Source organism: Mastomys coucha, unplaced genomic scaffold, assembly GCF_008632895.1.
Source record: "Mastomys coucha isolate ucsf_1 unplaced genomic scaffold, UCSF_Mcou_1 pScaffold21, whole genome shotgun sequence".
NCBI lineage: Eukaryota > Metazoa > Chordata > Mammalia > Rodentia > Muridae > Mastomys > Mastomys coucha.
In genome coordinates, this window is record NW_022196904.1 from 99,417,254 (window position 1) to 99,431,972 (window position 14,719).

At 43.0% G+C, this 14,719-nt stretch overlaps 2 protein-coding genes across 9 annotated transcripts in view; one reads left to right on the top strand and one right to left on the bottom strand.

Moving 5' to 3' along the window:
- Nucleotides 1-7,573, bottom strand: part of Sbf2 (SET binding factor 2) — a 330,570-nt gene extending 322,997 nt beyond the window's left edge. For 7 of the 8 annotated variants that reach the window (XM_031387848.1, XM_031387851.1, XM_031387855.1 and 4 more), the window contains exon 1: nt 7,366-7,573. In XM_031387848.1, the coding sequence (XP_031243708.1) occupies nt 7,366-7,420 (55 nt within the window). In that variant the 5' untranslated portion in view covers nt 7,421-7,573. The remainder of the gene's footprint in view (nt 1-7,365) is intronic. The other variant, XM_031387850.1, reaches the window with a different exon arrangement.
- A 4,284-nt stretch (nt 7,574-11,857) lies between these two features.
- The window catches only part of Adm (adrenomedullin), a 10,645-nt gene continuing 7,783 nt past the window's right edge, over nt 11,858-14,719 (top strand). The window contains exon 1 of the mRNA XM_031384580.1: nt 11,858-12,048. Coding sequence (XP_031240440.1) covers nt 11,984-12,048 — 65 coding nt within the window. The 5' untranslated portion in view covers nt 11,858-11,983. The remainder of the gene's footprint in view (nt 12,049-14,719) is intronic.

Sequence of the window (14,719 nt, forward strand, 5' to 3'; positions counted from 1 at the left end):
AAAAAAAAAAAAAAAAAGTACACATGAAATATAAATTTTTTAAAAAAAATTTAAAACAAGTTTTCTCTTCTGCACAGCCAGGTAACTAAACAAAAATGAGGGCTCACACCACCTACAAGTAAAATAGCATCTCAGGGAATGCTGGGTATCTCTTCCAAACACACCACACCCTTCTGTTGCTGCTTTTCTTCTCATCCCCTCAGCAATGGTGTTCCCCAAAGCCTGGGCCCTGTTCATGTATTCCCATCTGTGTCAACCTTCTGAGGACATCTATACAACTGCCACAGCTCTATCTGCTCTAATGACTCCTAGATTTTTTAAGATTTATTTATTGTATGTATGTGAGTACATTGTTATTATCTTCAGACACACCAGAAGAGGGCATCAGATCTCATTATAGATGATTGTAAGCCACCATGTGTTGCTGGGAATTGAACTCAGGACCTCTGGAAGCTCAGTCAGTGCTCTTAACCCCTGAACTATCTCTCCAGCCCAACTCCTGGATCTTTATGTCTAGTCTCTACTTGCTCTGTCTTTTCACACTATACCTGGATGGTATTATAGAACTGTCCTTCAGGGTATGATGTGGCTCTCAACATCTTAATGAGAGCAGCTGTAATTACTCACACAAGACTCTCAGAAGGAGTCAGGGGAGCAGTATTAAATCCTCAACTGAAATGACAGCCACTTCCCTGCACCCTATACATAATTTTGCTCAAAAGGTATGCATTCTTTTCTTCCTGTCTGACAAACACCTGGCTATTGATAAGCGCCAGGTAAATGTCTAATCTTCACCTGTCTTACTCCCAGCCCATGTATTTAAACACCCAAATAACAGTTCTATCTTGATTAAAGACAGACATATTTAACATATCCAAAATTAAGTTCCATATTTCTCCCCGCTTGCACTATGCACCAATTACTTAGATTAGAATCTCTGTAATTCACAACTATTTTTCTTACTTCACCTCTCACAGTAATTTCTCATGAAGTTTTACTAATTTCAGCTTTCTAACTCGAGCATCCACGCCCTTCTTTCCAAAGCAAGTGCTCCTGAGTTTCCTCACACTGGTCCTTCTAGCTCCAGCTCACTGCCTCTTGAGCCACATTTCTGTTCATTCTTGCTTCACAAGAGCTCACATTTTTGAAGCCAGTGAGATGGCTCAGAAGGTGCGACCAAGTCTGATGATCTAAGTTTAATCTCCAGACCATACTTTGTAGGAGAGAACACATTCCAGGAAGTTATCCTCTACCCTCTAGACATATAGTGTGGTGCACACACACACACACACATACATTCAGTCTCAAAATATATTTCACTTATGCAAAATTTTATTTTTGTTTATTTCACATGAAATACATTGTTTAACTTACAAAGCATTTCAAATGCTTTCTAATATATTAAAGCAGATTAATTTTAAAAATATACAGAACTTTTAAATGAATATCAAACCTAAAATTAATCTAGTTTAATAACATCTAGATAAATAATTTTTGCCTGCAAATAATTTTTGCCTGTACCAAGTCTTAAGCCTTAGGACCTTGTGCATACTAGATCAAAGCTCTATTACTAAACTACATCCCTAGCTAAATGGATTATTTCTAGAACAGTAGAACAAAAACACAAAAGCATACACAGAATTAACTCAGCACTCAAATTTACTTTTACAGTAAGAAAAGGGTAGTTGGATAAGTAACTTCGTCTTTTACAGACAAGTTATACTTCCTAATTATTCCACCATCATCCAAACATAAAGTTGTAAAACGAAGGTTTGGGGATGGGGGTGCTAATATATGTGTATGAATGATTGTAGAGGCCAGAGGTGGACATGGCGTCTTCCTCAATTGCTACCCATTTAATTTCTTTATGCAGGGCTTCTCGCTGAACCTGAGGCACACTGATTCTGCTAAACCAGGAATTTTCCTGTCTCTGCCTCCCCAGCACTGGATTAAAGAGAAAGACGCTGTGCATCAGTGAGCCTCACTATTTTTATGTGCATGCTAGGGATTAGGCCCTCATGATTGTACAACAAGCACTTTACCAACTAAGCCATCTTACTATGCCTGAAAAATATTGTTTTAAATAATGAATTATCAAAATCAAACTGTCATAAAAAAGTGATTTTTAGGGCTGGCGAGATGGCTCAGCAGGTAAGAGCACTGACTGCTCTTCTGAAGGTCCTGAGTTTGGATCCCAGCAACCACATGGTGGCTTACAACCATCTGTGATGAAATCTGACACTTTCTTCAGGTGGTCTGAAGACAACTACTGTGTGTTACACCAGAGTGAGCAAGCAGAGGTCCTGAGTTCAATTCCCAGCAGCCACATGATGGCTCACGGCTACAATGTACTCATACACATAAAAATAAATAAATAAATATTTTTTAAAAAGTGATTTTTAAGCCGTTCTTATAAATGATAGCATTAGCATAAAAAGCACATGGCTAGAAAACAGCAAGTGTCCAATAATAATAAAACCAATGAAGTTGATCCTCGGGAATATAATTCTATCATTGAAAATTATGTTTTTCTGATATTGTATAGACTAAGAACTTCCTTATCTCATCAATGTTAAAAAAAATAAAGACACTAAAGGTATATTTTATCTTCTTTATGGTTTCTGGACTTTTTCGGTTGACCCAGTAGTAGATTTCCCAACAGTTAAAGGAACAGCAAACACTGTGGTCCCCTTTACCTCATTTCTCTCAGTAGACAACTTGCATCCTTACAGTAAGTACAGTATCACTGTTAGGATGCTGGCCTCACATAAGAAACCACCATTCTTCCTCAGATTTCCCCATTTTTACGTGTGTGTGTGTGTGTGTGTGTGTGTGTGTGTGTGTGTGTGTGTGTGTATCCTTTAATTCCAGCACTTAGGAGGCAGAAACAAGTGGGTTTCTATGTTTGAGGTCTGTGTCATCTACATAGATAGTTCCAGGACATCTAGGGCTACATAGTAAGACTTTGTCTCAAAAAAAGAAAGAAAGGAAGGAAGGAAGGAAGAAAGAAAGAAAGAAAGAGAGAAAGAAAGAAAGAAAGAGAGAGAGGAAGGGAGGAAGAAAAAGAGAGAGAAAGGAAGGAAGGAAGGAAGGAAGAAAGGGAGGAAGGAAGAAAGGGAAGAAAAGTCTGGGTAAGCAATATGGCTCAGCAGATAAAGGCGCTGCAGCCAAGCCTGATGACTTAAATTTAATCCCAGGAGCCCACATGCTAGAAGTAGAAAATGAACTCTGGGAAGTTGTACTCCAATTTTCACATACACTCATAACACTAAATAAAGGAAAATATTTTAATTAAAAAATAATTCAGCTGAAATTATTCTTAATGGCAAAGACACTTTAAAATAATAGTAATGTACTGGTTAAATAATACCAGAAACATTCTGGTAGTGAACACACAAATTTCATAACACTATATATAAGCATCATATTATCATAATCTAATTAGCTTTTAGAGAGAGTTGGGTAGATAAAGCCATATTAACTCCTGAAGGTAATTATATAATAAAGGTTAGAAAAATCAATTAGATTGATTCTTCACTTATAGTTTAAAAAAATCACTTTGTAGATTTTTGTCCTATACAGCTCAGGTAGTTTGGAAAACGTTGATGATTTCATATAAACTTGCAGATACTTGCCCATGATTTAAGAATTTTTTTCCATTCTAACCCAAGAAAAATGAAAACATGCCAATATTCAAAAAGCCTCTCAAATAGCCACTTTATTCATAATAACCAAAATCTGAAAACATAAATATCCACCAACTGAGGAATGAATGAACAAACTGTATTTTACACAGGAATATAAAGAAACAATGTATGTCTGGGGTTGAGAACACAGCTCAATTGATAAAGAGTGCTTGCTTGGCATGTAGGAAGCCCCAGACTCCACTTGTAGCACCACATAAACAAGGCATGAGGGCACATATCTATAATCATAGCACCAGAGATAGAGGCAGGAGGAAGAGAATGTCAAGGTCATCCTTAACTACATCTTAAGTGTGAGGTTAGCCTGAGCTACAGGGGAAGGGGGAGGAAGAGGGGGAAGGGGAAGAAAGGAAGGGAACTGAACAGTTCAGCAATGAGTATAGTTCAATGGTAGAGCCCATGCTTAGCATGGTGAGGTACTGGGTTCTATACTCAGCATTGAAGGGAACGGGGAGCAGTGAAGGAGACAATTACTAATAAATATAACATAGATAAATCTCAGTGTGTGAATCTAAGTAGAAAATAAGCCAAACATTTAAAAAAAATTGTCTGATTTTATTAATGTGCCACTCTACAAAGACAAAAACATACAAATAGAAAGCAGATCTGCAACCACCCGAGGCTAGGGAGGAAACTGACTGTAAAAGGGCATAAGAAGACTTTTTATAGAGAAGGAAATGTTCTATATCTTGATTGTGGCGGTGACTACACCAGTGTATATAGTGGCTTAAAACCACTCAGCTGTTAGCATAAATTTTTTGCACAAAAAAATTATGCTTGAATAAAATATAAACTATGCAAAAATATAACAGAAAAACTATGTATTTCATACTTGAGATTATAATTTATGCAACATTCTGAGTTTCATTTAAAAAAAGAAAAGAAAGAAAGAAATCTTCCCTTTGTTCAGTGTGGGATGAAGAGTAGTCATAGTAACCATGGGATAGAAGTGGAGCTCATTGAGGGGGAAACCCAGAAGGGCCAAAGCAAAACACATTGTGTCAGAGACCCTAGGTGAAAGCAGGAGGAGCAAACTTGCCTGGAACATTAAAATGCAAAGAAACTGGGCTGGAGAGATGGCTCAGTGGTTAAGAGCACCGACTGTTCTTCCAGAGGTCCTGAATTCAATTGCCAGCAACCACACCGTGGCTCACAACCATCTGTAAAGGGGATCCGATGCCCTTTCTAGTATGTCTGACGATAGTGACAGTGTACTCACTCACATGCATGAAATAGATAAATCCTTTTTTTTAAGAAACTGAGAGTAAGGAAAACACAAGGGAACAACCCTAAGTGGGAAATCAGAGCGTGATCAAAACAAAAAGAAAGCCTGGCAGACAACGAGTAAAGGCAATCAAAGGGAAAGTATGTACTTCCTCTCAAGACACAGTGAGCACCACTGCTGGGATACACTGGCCCAAACACATGCACCTTAGCACAACAAAAGCAACTGATCTCTAATCATCCAAAGTGACAAGACCATGAAACAGATGAGGGAACTGATCCATACTGAGAGAGACTAGAAAGATAAGGAAACAATGCAGCACTTAACTAATCCATATTGAGAGAGACTAAAAAGGTAATGAAACAATGCAGCACTTAACTATACTACTTTCACCAATTATGTAATTAATAGCATAATCAAAAAATTCAAATTAGGTAAAATACTGGGTCAGCATGAATTTCCTATTTTGTAAAGAATTATTTATTTATTTTAGGTATGAGTACACTGTTGCTGTCTTTAGACACATCAAAAGAGGGTAGGATCCCCTTTACAGACAGTTGTGAGCCACCATGTGGATGCTGGGAATTGAACTCAGGACCTCTGGAAGAGCAGCCAGTGCTCTTAACCTCTGAGCCATCTCTCCAACCCTGAATTTCCTATTTGATAACTACACTGACATTGTGTAGACCAATGTTCTTGTTTGTATAAAATTCACAATAAACCATTCTGAGTGACAGGGCGTAAGGTCAGCAGCTTCCTCTTAAAATATCCGAAAACTAAAATAAAACAATAATTATGTACCATACTTAAAACTTTTTCAAGTATGTTACTGTTTCAAAATTGTTGTGAACATGGGGGGAGGGCAGATATCTGTGAGTGCGAAGTGTGAAGGCTAGCCTGGTCTACACAGGAATTCCAGGACAGCCAGGGCTCTGTAGAGTTACCCTGTCTTGAAAATAAAATAAAATAAAATAAAATTGTTGTGGGTGAAGAATAATGTAACTAAAAATGGAACAAGGTGAAAAACAAGACTAATTCTGCACACTGGCAATCTTACCAGACTGACAGACTATGTCATCTTGGTAAGAGACTGAAAAATTACTAAGAAAGGGCATGGCATTTTGGGGCAGCCAGAAGATTCTCTAAATACAGCCCAATGCCTTCTCTTTTTGTTTATTGTGTATGTTCAGGGTGGGAGTGAGCATGCATGCTAGGGCACACATAGGAAGGTCAGAAGACAACCCTGGGCAATCAGTTCTTGCCTTGCACCTTCTCATGGCTCAGGTCTCCAGGCTTGCCCAGCAAAAGCCAGCTTCTCTTAAATGATCTCAATTAGGTAGTGGTGAGAAAAGAATGTGAACTCTGAAATAAATTCTTAGGGATAAATAAGAAAAAGAGGTGGGCAGAACAATGGTACAACGGTGCTATCAAAGACTAACAACCAGCAAAGCACAACCTAAGCACCTGCGGGGACATAGAAGGCGATGGAGGAGGGCTGGTATCTAAAATTCCTTGCAAGTATGAAACTGGAATTGCCCTGAAATAAAAGAGCTTCCCCTGCTCTACAATAATCTTGTTATTACATCCCGCTTATCTATATATAGCAACACAAAGAGATACAAATACGAAAATAAACGTGCATGAACCCTGTAATACTTCTAGTACTGCTAGTCCATCTAAGTGTAAAAAGCAATGTAGCTGCCAAACAGATTCCTTGTGAAAAAAAATCTCGGACGAATAAGGAGAACAATCAAAACGCGTGAAAGCCAAGTGAGAGCACCTGCAGTGGTTTGCCCGGCTTTCTTTACTTAAAAGAGAGTCATTTCATTCTGGAATGCCGACTCAAACGTCCTGAAACAATTTTCCTAGAAACGTTTCAAACCGCTCGCTCAGATCCATCGGCCTTTCCATGTCCCCGGCATTGGGCCGGGACGTCCGAGCCTCCCCCTCCCCCGCCCCAGGCGAGCGGGAGGCAGCGCTGGACTCTCTGCACTTCCTTTCCTGGAGGACTGCCCCCAGCGTCACTCTTATTCAGGATGCAGGACACAGTGTATCCCTAGGAACCTCGTACAGTGTGCTCCCGCCCTCCCGACTCCACCAGCACGAGGGCGCGGTCCCGGGTGCCAGCCGCCTCCACAGAAGCGCGTGGCGGCGCGCGGGCAGGCTCGCCACCGGTCCAGCCCGCCAGTCCCCGGCCGCACCGCCGCGGCCTAGCCCCGCGACCGCTGTCGGATAGTCCCACACACACGCCCACTGCAGCCAGGCTCGGCCGCGCCGCCAAGGCCGACGCTAGTCGGCCCGCCGCTTCTCCGCCGCGGGACCCGGCCCTCCCGCCTCCCCGCCTCCCAGCCACGACGCCCGGCCCCGCCGAGCCCACTGGACGGCTGCCGGGGGCGGAGGCGAAGCCCGGGGGCGGCGCCCGCCCCACACCCTTACCTGGCTTCTCGTGGTCGTAGCCTACCACAATGAAGTAGTCGGCCAGCCGGGCCATGACCGCCGCCGCCGCGCCCGGGAAGCGGGTTCCCGTCGCCGCCCTCGCCGCCGCCGCCCACCCGGCCCGGGCGAGCTCAGCATTTTCCCTTCAGCGGCTGTAGCGGTAGCAGCGGCGCTTCAGCCATGTTTGACAACCGAGGCGCGCACTGCGCCTGCGCCGCGCCTCGCGCCCGCCCTTCCCCCGCCCCACCCGCGAAGGCTCGACGACCGGGTGCCGGCGTTCGCGAACCCACGCGGCGCCCGGAGGCCACTCGGACGCGCGGCTCGCTAAGTGGGCGGCCCGGCTCGGGCCCTCCCGCCACGCGCCGCCACGGAGGCCCGGCGCTTAGAGGCCCAGCTGCTACCTCAACGCCCCCCCAACCCCCGCCACCCGTGTCCTGTTCTTTATTTTTCTGGAGCAGGGGTCCTTCCTTCCGCCATCTCCCTTTAGCAGTTGGGGAAAAGGGGGATGGAGGGGCGCGGGGTCACTTGGAAAGTTTGTTCTTTGCTGCTGCTTTGCTGCCACCGGCAGCACGGATGAAATTCTCCCGCCCTCGGCTGGAAGCTTGGAATTTGCACCGCCAAGGCTTTTTGCTGCACGTTTCCTGTTTATGTTGTGCAGATGGGAATTTTAGAAACATGCCACCGAGCAGGCGGGGGAGGAAAAGACTTGCGCAATCTTCAGAGGCGCCTCTGGTTTCAGGGCTGCCTGGGCCGGGGGCGGTCAGCTTGGGCTTTCCTCTTGAGTGCCCCAGGGAGTTATTCCACCTAGGAACAGGGGCATCCCCGGGATCCTCCTGAAATGGGCCGGTCTCTCCCCCGGGAGCCCCGCCCGCCTGACTTTCACTGCCTTTTTCACTGTCTCAGGACTCTTCAGGCTGAGGCAGGTGTTAACTTCAAGTTACTCTACTGCAAACACGCAACACAATGAATTCATAGGGCTCTTCGTCCAGTCTAGAGATCATTCAAGTCGATTGCGTTTTTAAGAAATATCTCCTACCGATGTTTTCTAATTTTGGCTGGCACACTTGGATGAGATTACTTTGTCACATTTTCTTTTTTTTTTTTTTAAAACTTTGTTACTTCTTAATGATCATGGAATTTTAGTAGTCAAATATGTATTTGAACTGAGACTGAAGTTTTCAGAACCTGTGGTTTAGAAATGATCCTGAGGCCATCGTTCACTGAGTGTTTGATCCTTCATAGATTGTAGTCGGTTCTAACGCGCCTAGTGCAACACACCCTCTGCCAGAGACCAGCAGAAAGCTAGTGACTGGAGCTGTGAACTCAAGAGTCCAAAGGGTCACCGTCTCAGCGCTCTGATCGACTAGTTCTCTTTTCTGGGCCAGCGTTCCCTTTCCTGCTTCCGTGTTGGAAATTGAACTTAGGGCCTCATACACGCTAGGCAAGCCTTCTATCATTAAGCTGTATGGACAACAAAAGGCCAGACCTTTCAGCACATGTCTGAGAGGGTTGAGCTATGCTAGAAAAATTAAGGAAAGGGGTACTTTAACTCAGGACCTCCTTTGGAATCAGCATACCTGCAGTGATGAAAACCAGGTTAGTTTTCAAAATAATTAAAGCAAAAAAAACAACCTGCCACACCTCCTAGAGAAAATTTCCCAGTAACTTCCCTGGGAGCTCTTCCTCTACTTTTTCAGTAAAGAGTAATCTCACTTCCTCTGTAGACTGCCCATTCCACTGCTTAACAGCCATGGTAGAAAGTCCTTCCTTATTATGTCAGAGTTGTCCTCCTGTAGCTGCCCTGATTGTGTTCTCTGAAGATAGCCCGTAGGATGGATACCATATAAACGATTACTGTGGGAATTTGTTCCCTCAATTTTACTTCTTTTTTCTTTTTTTTAAATTTGGGATAAGGTCTGGTGAGATGACTCAGCAATTGAGAACACTGTGATGCTCTTCCAGGGGACCAGATTTGATTCCCAGCAGCCACTGGAACAGTTCACAACCTTCTGGAACTCCATTAGCACAGGATCCAATACCCTCTTCTGGCTTCCTCCAGCAACAGGCATGTATGTGGCACACAAACGTGCAAACATCCATACACATTAAATATTAAAAATCTTTTTTTATACCTGGGATAAAATTTACATATCATAAAATGAAATACACACTTAAGTGTCATCTAATGTATCTCACTGTTGGACAATGACTGCATCTGTCTAGTTTCAAACATTTTCTTCACCCAAAATCCATTAAACAGACACAACTATTCCTCTCCCTGGGTCCTGGCAATACCCCCATTGCTTTCTGATTCTATGAGTTTGTCCATTGTAGATATTTCCTATAACTTGAATTATAAAGTATGTGCCATTTTGTGTCTGAGAATCTTGTTTAGTATACTGTTTCCTAGTATTACATTGGAGCATCAGTGCTACATTCCCCCTTACTGCTGAATAGCCCTCCACTGTCTGTATGATCCATGCTTTGCCTATCCACTGGTAGGTTAGGGCATTGTTTCTACTTTATGGGTACTGGCACTATGACCATGTACAGAAAGAAAATATGTGAATATCAGTTTGCAATTCCATTGGTATATATCTTTAGGAATAGCACTACTGGACAGTAGTGAAGTACACATGGCAATTCTCTGTTTAATTTTGAGGAACCACCAACTGTTTTCCACAATGATCTTATGATCTTACCTCTCAGCAATGAACCAGGATTTTAACTTTATATCTTTGTCAATACTTGTTTTCCTATTTTTAAAAAATATTATAGACATCTTAATAGGTATGGATTATTTCTGTGTGTTTGGGAGACGGTGTTGTGTGTTGTTTTAGTTTTTGTTTGTTTGCTTGCTTTTTGAATCAGGGTTTCTCTGTATAGCCCTGGCTTTCCTGGAACTCACTCTACAGGCCAGGCTAATCTCAAACTCAGAGATCTGTCTGCCTCACACTCATGAGTACTAGGATTAAAGGCATGTACCACCACTACTTGGCAAAATAGGTATAAATTATTAACCCTTGTTGTTGCTCTTGAGACAGGGTCTCACTAGAGACCTCACTAATCTGTGGCCTAGACTGCCCTTGAACTCTGGGTCCTCCTACCTAACTCTCACCCCCCAATACTGGGGTTAACAGCATGGAAGGAACCACCAGGCCTAGCTGGATGAATGTCTTACTGTCCTCTTGATTTTTGTTTCTTTAATGATTCATGATGTTGAGCATATTTTCCTGTGTACATCGGCCGTTTCAGAATCTTCTTTGGAGAAACGTCTTTTCAAGTCCTTTGCCTAGCCACACCCTCACCTCACCTCAGAGGGTCTAATCCTTGGCTTCCCCAGTGCAAGGCAAGCTCTGCTCTACTGAGCCATAATCCTGGCCCAGCCCTGTTTGGTTTTATTGTGCTTGTATACTCTAAGAATGAGACCTGCAGGGCGGTGGTGGAGCACGCCTTTAATCTCAGCGCTTGGGAGGCAGAGGCAGGCTGATTTCTGAGTTCGAGGCCAGCCTGGTCTACAGAGTGAGTTCCAGGACCGCCAGGGCTACACAGAGAAACCTTGTCTCGAAAAACCAAAAAAAAAAAAAAAAAAAGAAGGAATGAGATCCCCGTATTCTTGATCTTGTTGTTTGGCTCTCAAAAGTATTCAACATTGATAAAGTCCAAACTTTTTCATTGGTTTTTCTATGATTTTTGTGTCATATCTAAGAATCCATTATTGAATTTAAGATCATGAAGCTCTACTTCTATGTAAGCAATCCACAATTATAGCTCTTATATTTGGGCCTTTGATTCATTTTGGGTTGACTTTGTAATGGTGGGGTTCCTATTTTACCCCTTTTTTTAGCTCTATGTTTGGGAGGGGGTCTGTGGGTATGTACATATGTATATGTGTGCCTGTGCTGACCAGAAGAGCTTGTCAGAGCCTCCAGAGCTGGAGTTACAGGCAATTGTGAGCTACCCAGCATGGATAGCTGGGAACTGACTTAGTTCCCTGGATGAAAATCAAGTTCTCCTAACCACCGAGCCAGCTCCCCAACCCTCACTTAACTCTTTTCTTTCTAAATGCATATTGTTTAAATTCCATTTGCAAATATCGGCATTTTTGTTCTGACACCAGGCATAAAACCTGAGGTAATCACTGTTCCTTCTACTAAGCTACATTCTCACCCTGCAAGTTTGATTCTTTTTATTTATTAAAGTTGTTTCTCAAACCTAGAATCAAGCACTGCCTTCCCAGGTATGGTTATTCTACTAAGGTCTTAGGTAGACTAGTAGACATTTAAATAGCTGTTTTGCAAATGAGGCTCCCCAGCGATCCAGAGGTAAATGCCTGAAGATACTGTGTGCTCCTATCTACACACGAACACTTAAGCATTCACTGAAGCTACTTTCTCACCCAACAGCTGCCAGGCTGCTGAAACCGATAAGCCCGGACAAGGCAGCCTGATTGCTGTGGTTGGCTGAAGATAACTACCATCACCTTTCACTACGGAGGGAGAGAATGAAGCAAGTCCAGATTTGTTTTGCTGAAGGCTGGGAGCCGCAAGGGTGGAAGGCTTCAGCACTGTGGTAAAGCTGTGAGACAGATGACAGTCTCCTTGCCTTACAAGTCAAAATGGAGCCGATTACAAGTGAGGGAGATTTCTCACCCTGGTACTCCCCCAGTGGGCTGTGGTGGGGGTAAGTGGTTTAACTGTACAGTCATTTCAAGTGCTTCCGGTGGTTAGCCACTACAGTTCAGGGAGGCAGTATGAAAGTTAGATTTGACCATATGTCCTGCAGGTATGACCTGGCCCCTTCAGATTGCTTCTAGTAACCCATAACAAAGGAGACCCGGAGCTGTGGAGGAGGAAAATTCCCTGGTCCATTGCCACATCTCTAACCACGTAGTTGCCTCAGCAAGAGTCTTAATGACTGCTAGCCTTGATACCACTCGATCTTTCTCTCAGCCCCACATTCATCATTCAGCCTTACTGCTCCTCCCCACATATCCACCTCACCCTCACACCATTGTTATCTCCCATCTTGATAGTTAAAATATCTTCCTTACCTGGTTCCCTGTTCACTGGGTCCATTTATGTAAAATATATATGGAAAACGTATTTTTTACATTTTTTTTTTTAAAGATCAGGTTTTATGTATCCCAGGCTAGCCTCAAACTTGCCAAGCACTCAACAATGACCTTGAACTTCCAATCCTCTTGATTATACCTCTTTGGTGGGATTACAGGTCTGTACCAAACTCAAAGTTTCATGTATATAAGGCAAGCACTATCAACTGAGCTATATATATATATAAACCCCTATGTATAAAATCTAAAGATAAAAAGCAGGCTGTTGACCCTGCCTTAAAATTAAATTTGTGTACCAAGAACACTATTTTCACTTTGAACTATCTTTGGGGCACAGGGAAGAGAACTTCAGAGATGACTGACAGAATGTGTCCTAGGCCGTTGAATCTTGACATTCATTTGCCTGTGACTGTAGTGGCTACAATATAAATAGGTACTGTGAGCTTTTACAGGCTGCTTTTACTTAGATTGCATGTTTGCTGAACAAGCCTCTGCTACATAATTTGCAGAGTCTAGGGCAAAACGAAAGTGAAGGACTGAAAAGTTAAGACTTTCCAAAGAGCCTCAGGGGAAGATTAAAAGAAGGGCAGGTTCTTCTGGGTGCAGTCCCATGAACCTGAACAGGGTGCATTTCCACAAAGCTGGCTGCGTTGATGCAGTGTGTGGGCACACACTGGAGGAGGGCTGGAGTGTGGACAGTGAGGAGATGCGGCCCCGGGCCTACCATCCCCTTCCCTTCCTGTTCCACATTCACTGTCAAGATGATATTCTACTTTCGTTGTTGGTATCTTGGGGCTGACGACAGGACCCAGAGCCTTGTGCATTTCAATATATGCTGTACCACTGAGCTGTAGCCATCAAATAACCTTTGGTGGTTATTGTCATTATTCTTGAGATGATCTCACTGTTTAGCCCAAGCTTACAATCCTCCTGCCAAAACCTCCTGAGTGTCAGAATTACAGGAGTATACAATCATGCCCAACGCTCAAAACTATCTTTTAAATTTTTGTTTGTAAATGGATTTTTTTTTTAATTTCTGAAATCTTATTAATTTTACAGGACAGAAGGATCTTTGGAATAAGTGTGTATCAATCATTTCTCCCCTGTTTTCAAACTCCCTGTCTTCGTTTTTGTTTATTTGATTGTTTTGTTTTGTTTTATCACTGTGCTAAGATATCACGACCAAGGCAACTTATAGAAGAGACAGTTGGTTGGGTAGCTGGAGTTGCAGAGGGAAAGTTCTTGGCAGGGACCACGGCAGCAGGCAGACAGGCAGACAGGCACAGCACTACAGTAGAGGCTGAGAGCTTACATTCTGATCTACAAGCAGGAGGCAGAAAGCTAACTGGGAATGGTGTGGGCTTTTACAACCTCAAAGCCCACCACAGTGACACATCTTCTTCCACAAGGCCACACCTCCTAATTTTTCCAAAACAGTCCCACCAATTGGGGACTAAGTTTACAAACATATGAGCCTATAGCAGTCATTTTCATTCAAACAACACTCGTCAATAGCTTCCTATGTAGCCAAGAATTAAGTTCAAAATTTTCAAAGTCCCAACACATTCCAGGTACTCAGATTTTGTAGGGTGGTGGTGGTTTTTGAGACAAAGTTTCAGTTTCATATTCTTGAATTCTTGACCTTCCAAATGTTCCATCTACAGGCATGTGTTGCCACACTTCCTTTATGACCTCTTTTTGTTTAAAAAAAAAAAAAAGGTCTATTTATTTCTGTCTTTGAGTATATGAATGGCATGAGTATTTTACTTGTGTATATATGAGTACCAAATGTGTGTCTTATACCCTAGGAAGTCATAAGGAGAAGATGACCTAGAACAGGAGCTCAGAAGATTGTCAGCCATCATGGACACGCTAGGAACTGACCCCAGGTCCTCTATAAAAAACATGAACTGAGCCATCTCTTCAACCCCTCTGCTTAATCTCATTTTACTCCTCTCTTCTTCCCTAGTATATTCCAAACAAATTCACCTCCTTTCACTTTCTCTACAGAACTAACATTTTTTCACCTCTGGGCTATTGCTTATGTATGTCCTTTCTTCCATCTGGGGTGTCAGGTCCTTCTTGCCTTTCTTTAGATGACTTAGTGGGATTTATAATGATGCATACATTTCTATGCATGGTCTATAGGTTTGTTTATGGTGGATTACCCCCACAAGACTGTAAACTTGCCAGCAGTGGTGGCGCATGCCTTTAATCCCAGCAGGTGGATTTCTGAGTTCTGAGTTCGAGGCCATCCTGGTCTACAGAGTGAGTTCCAGG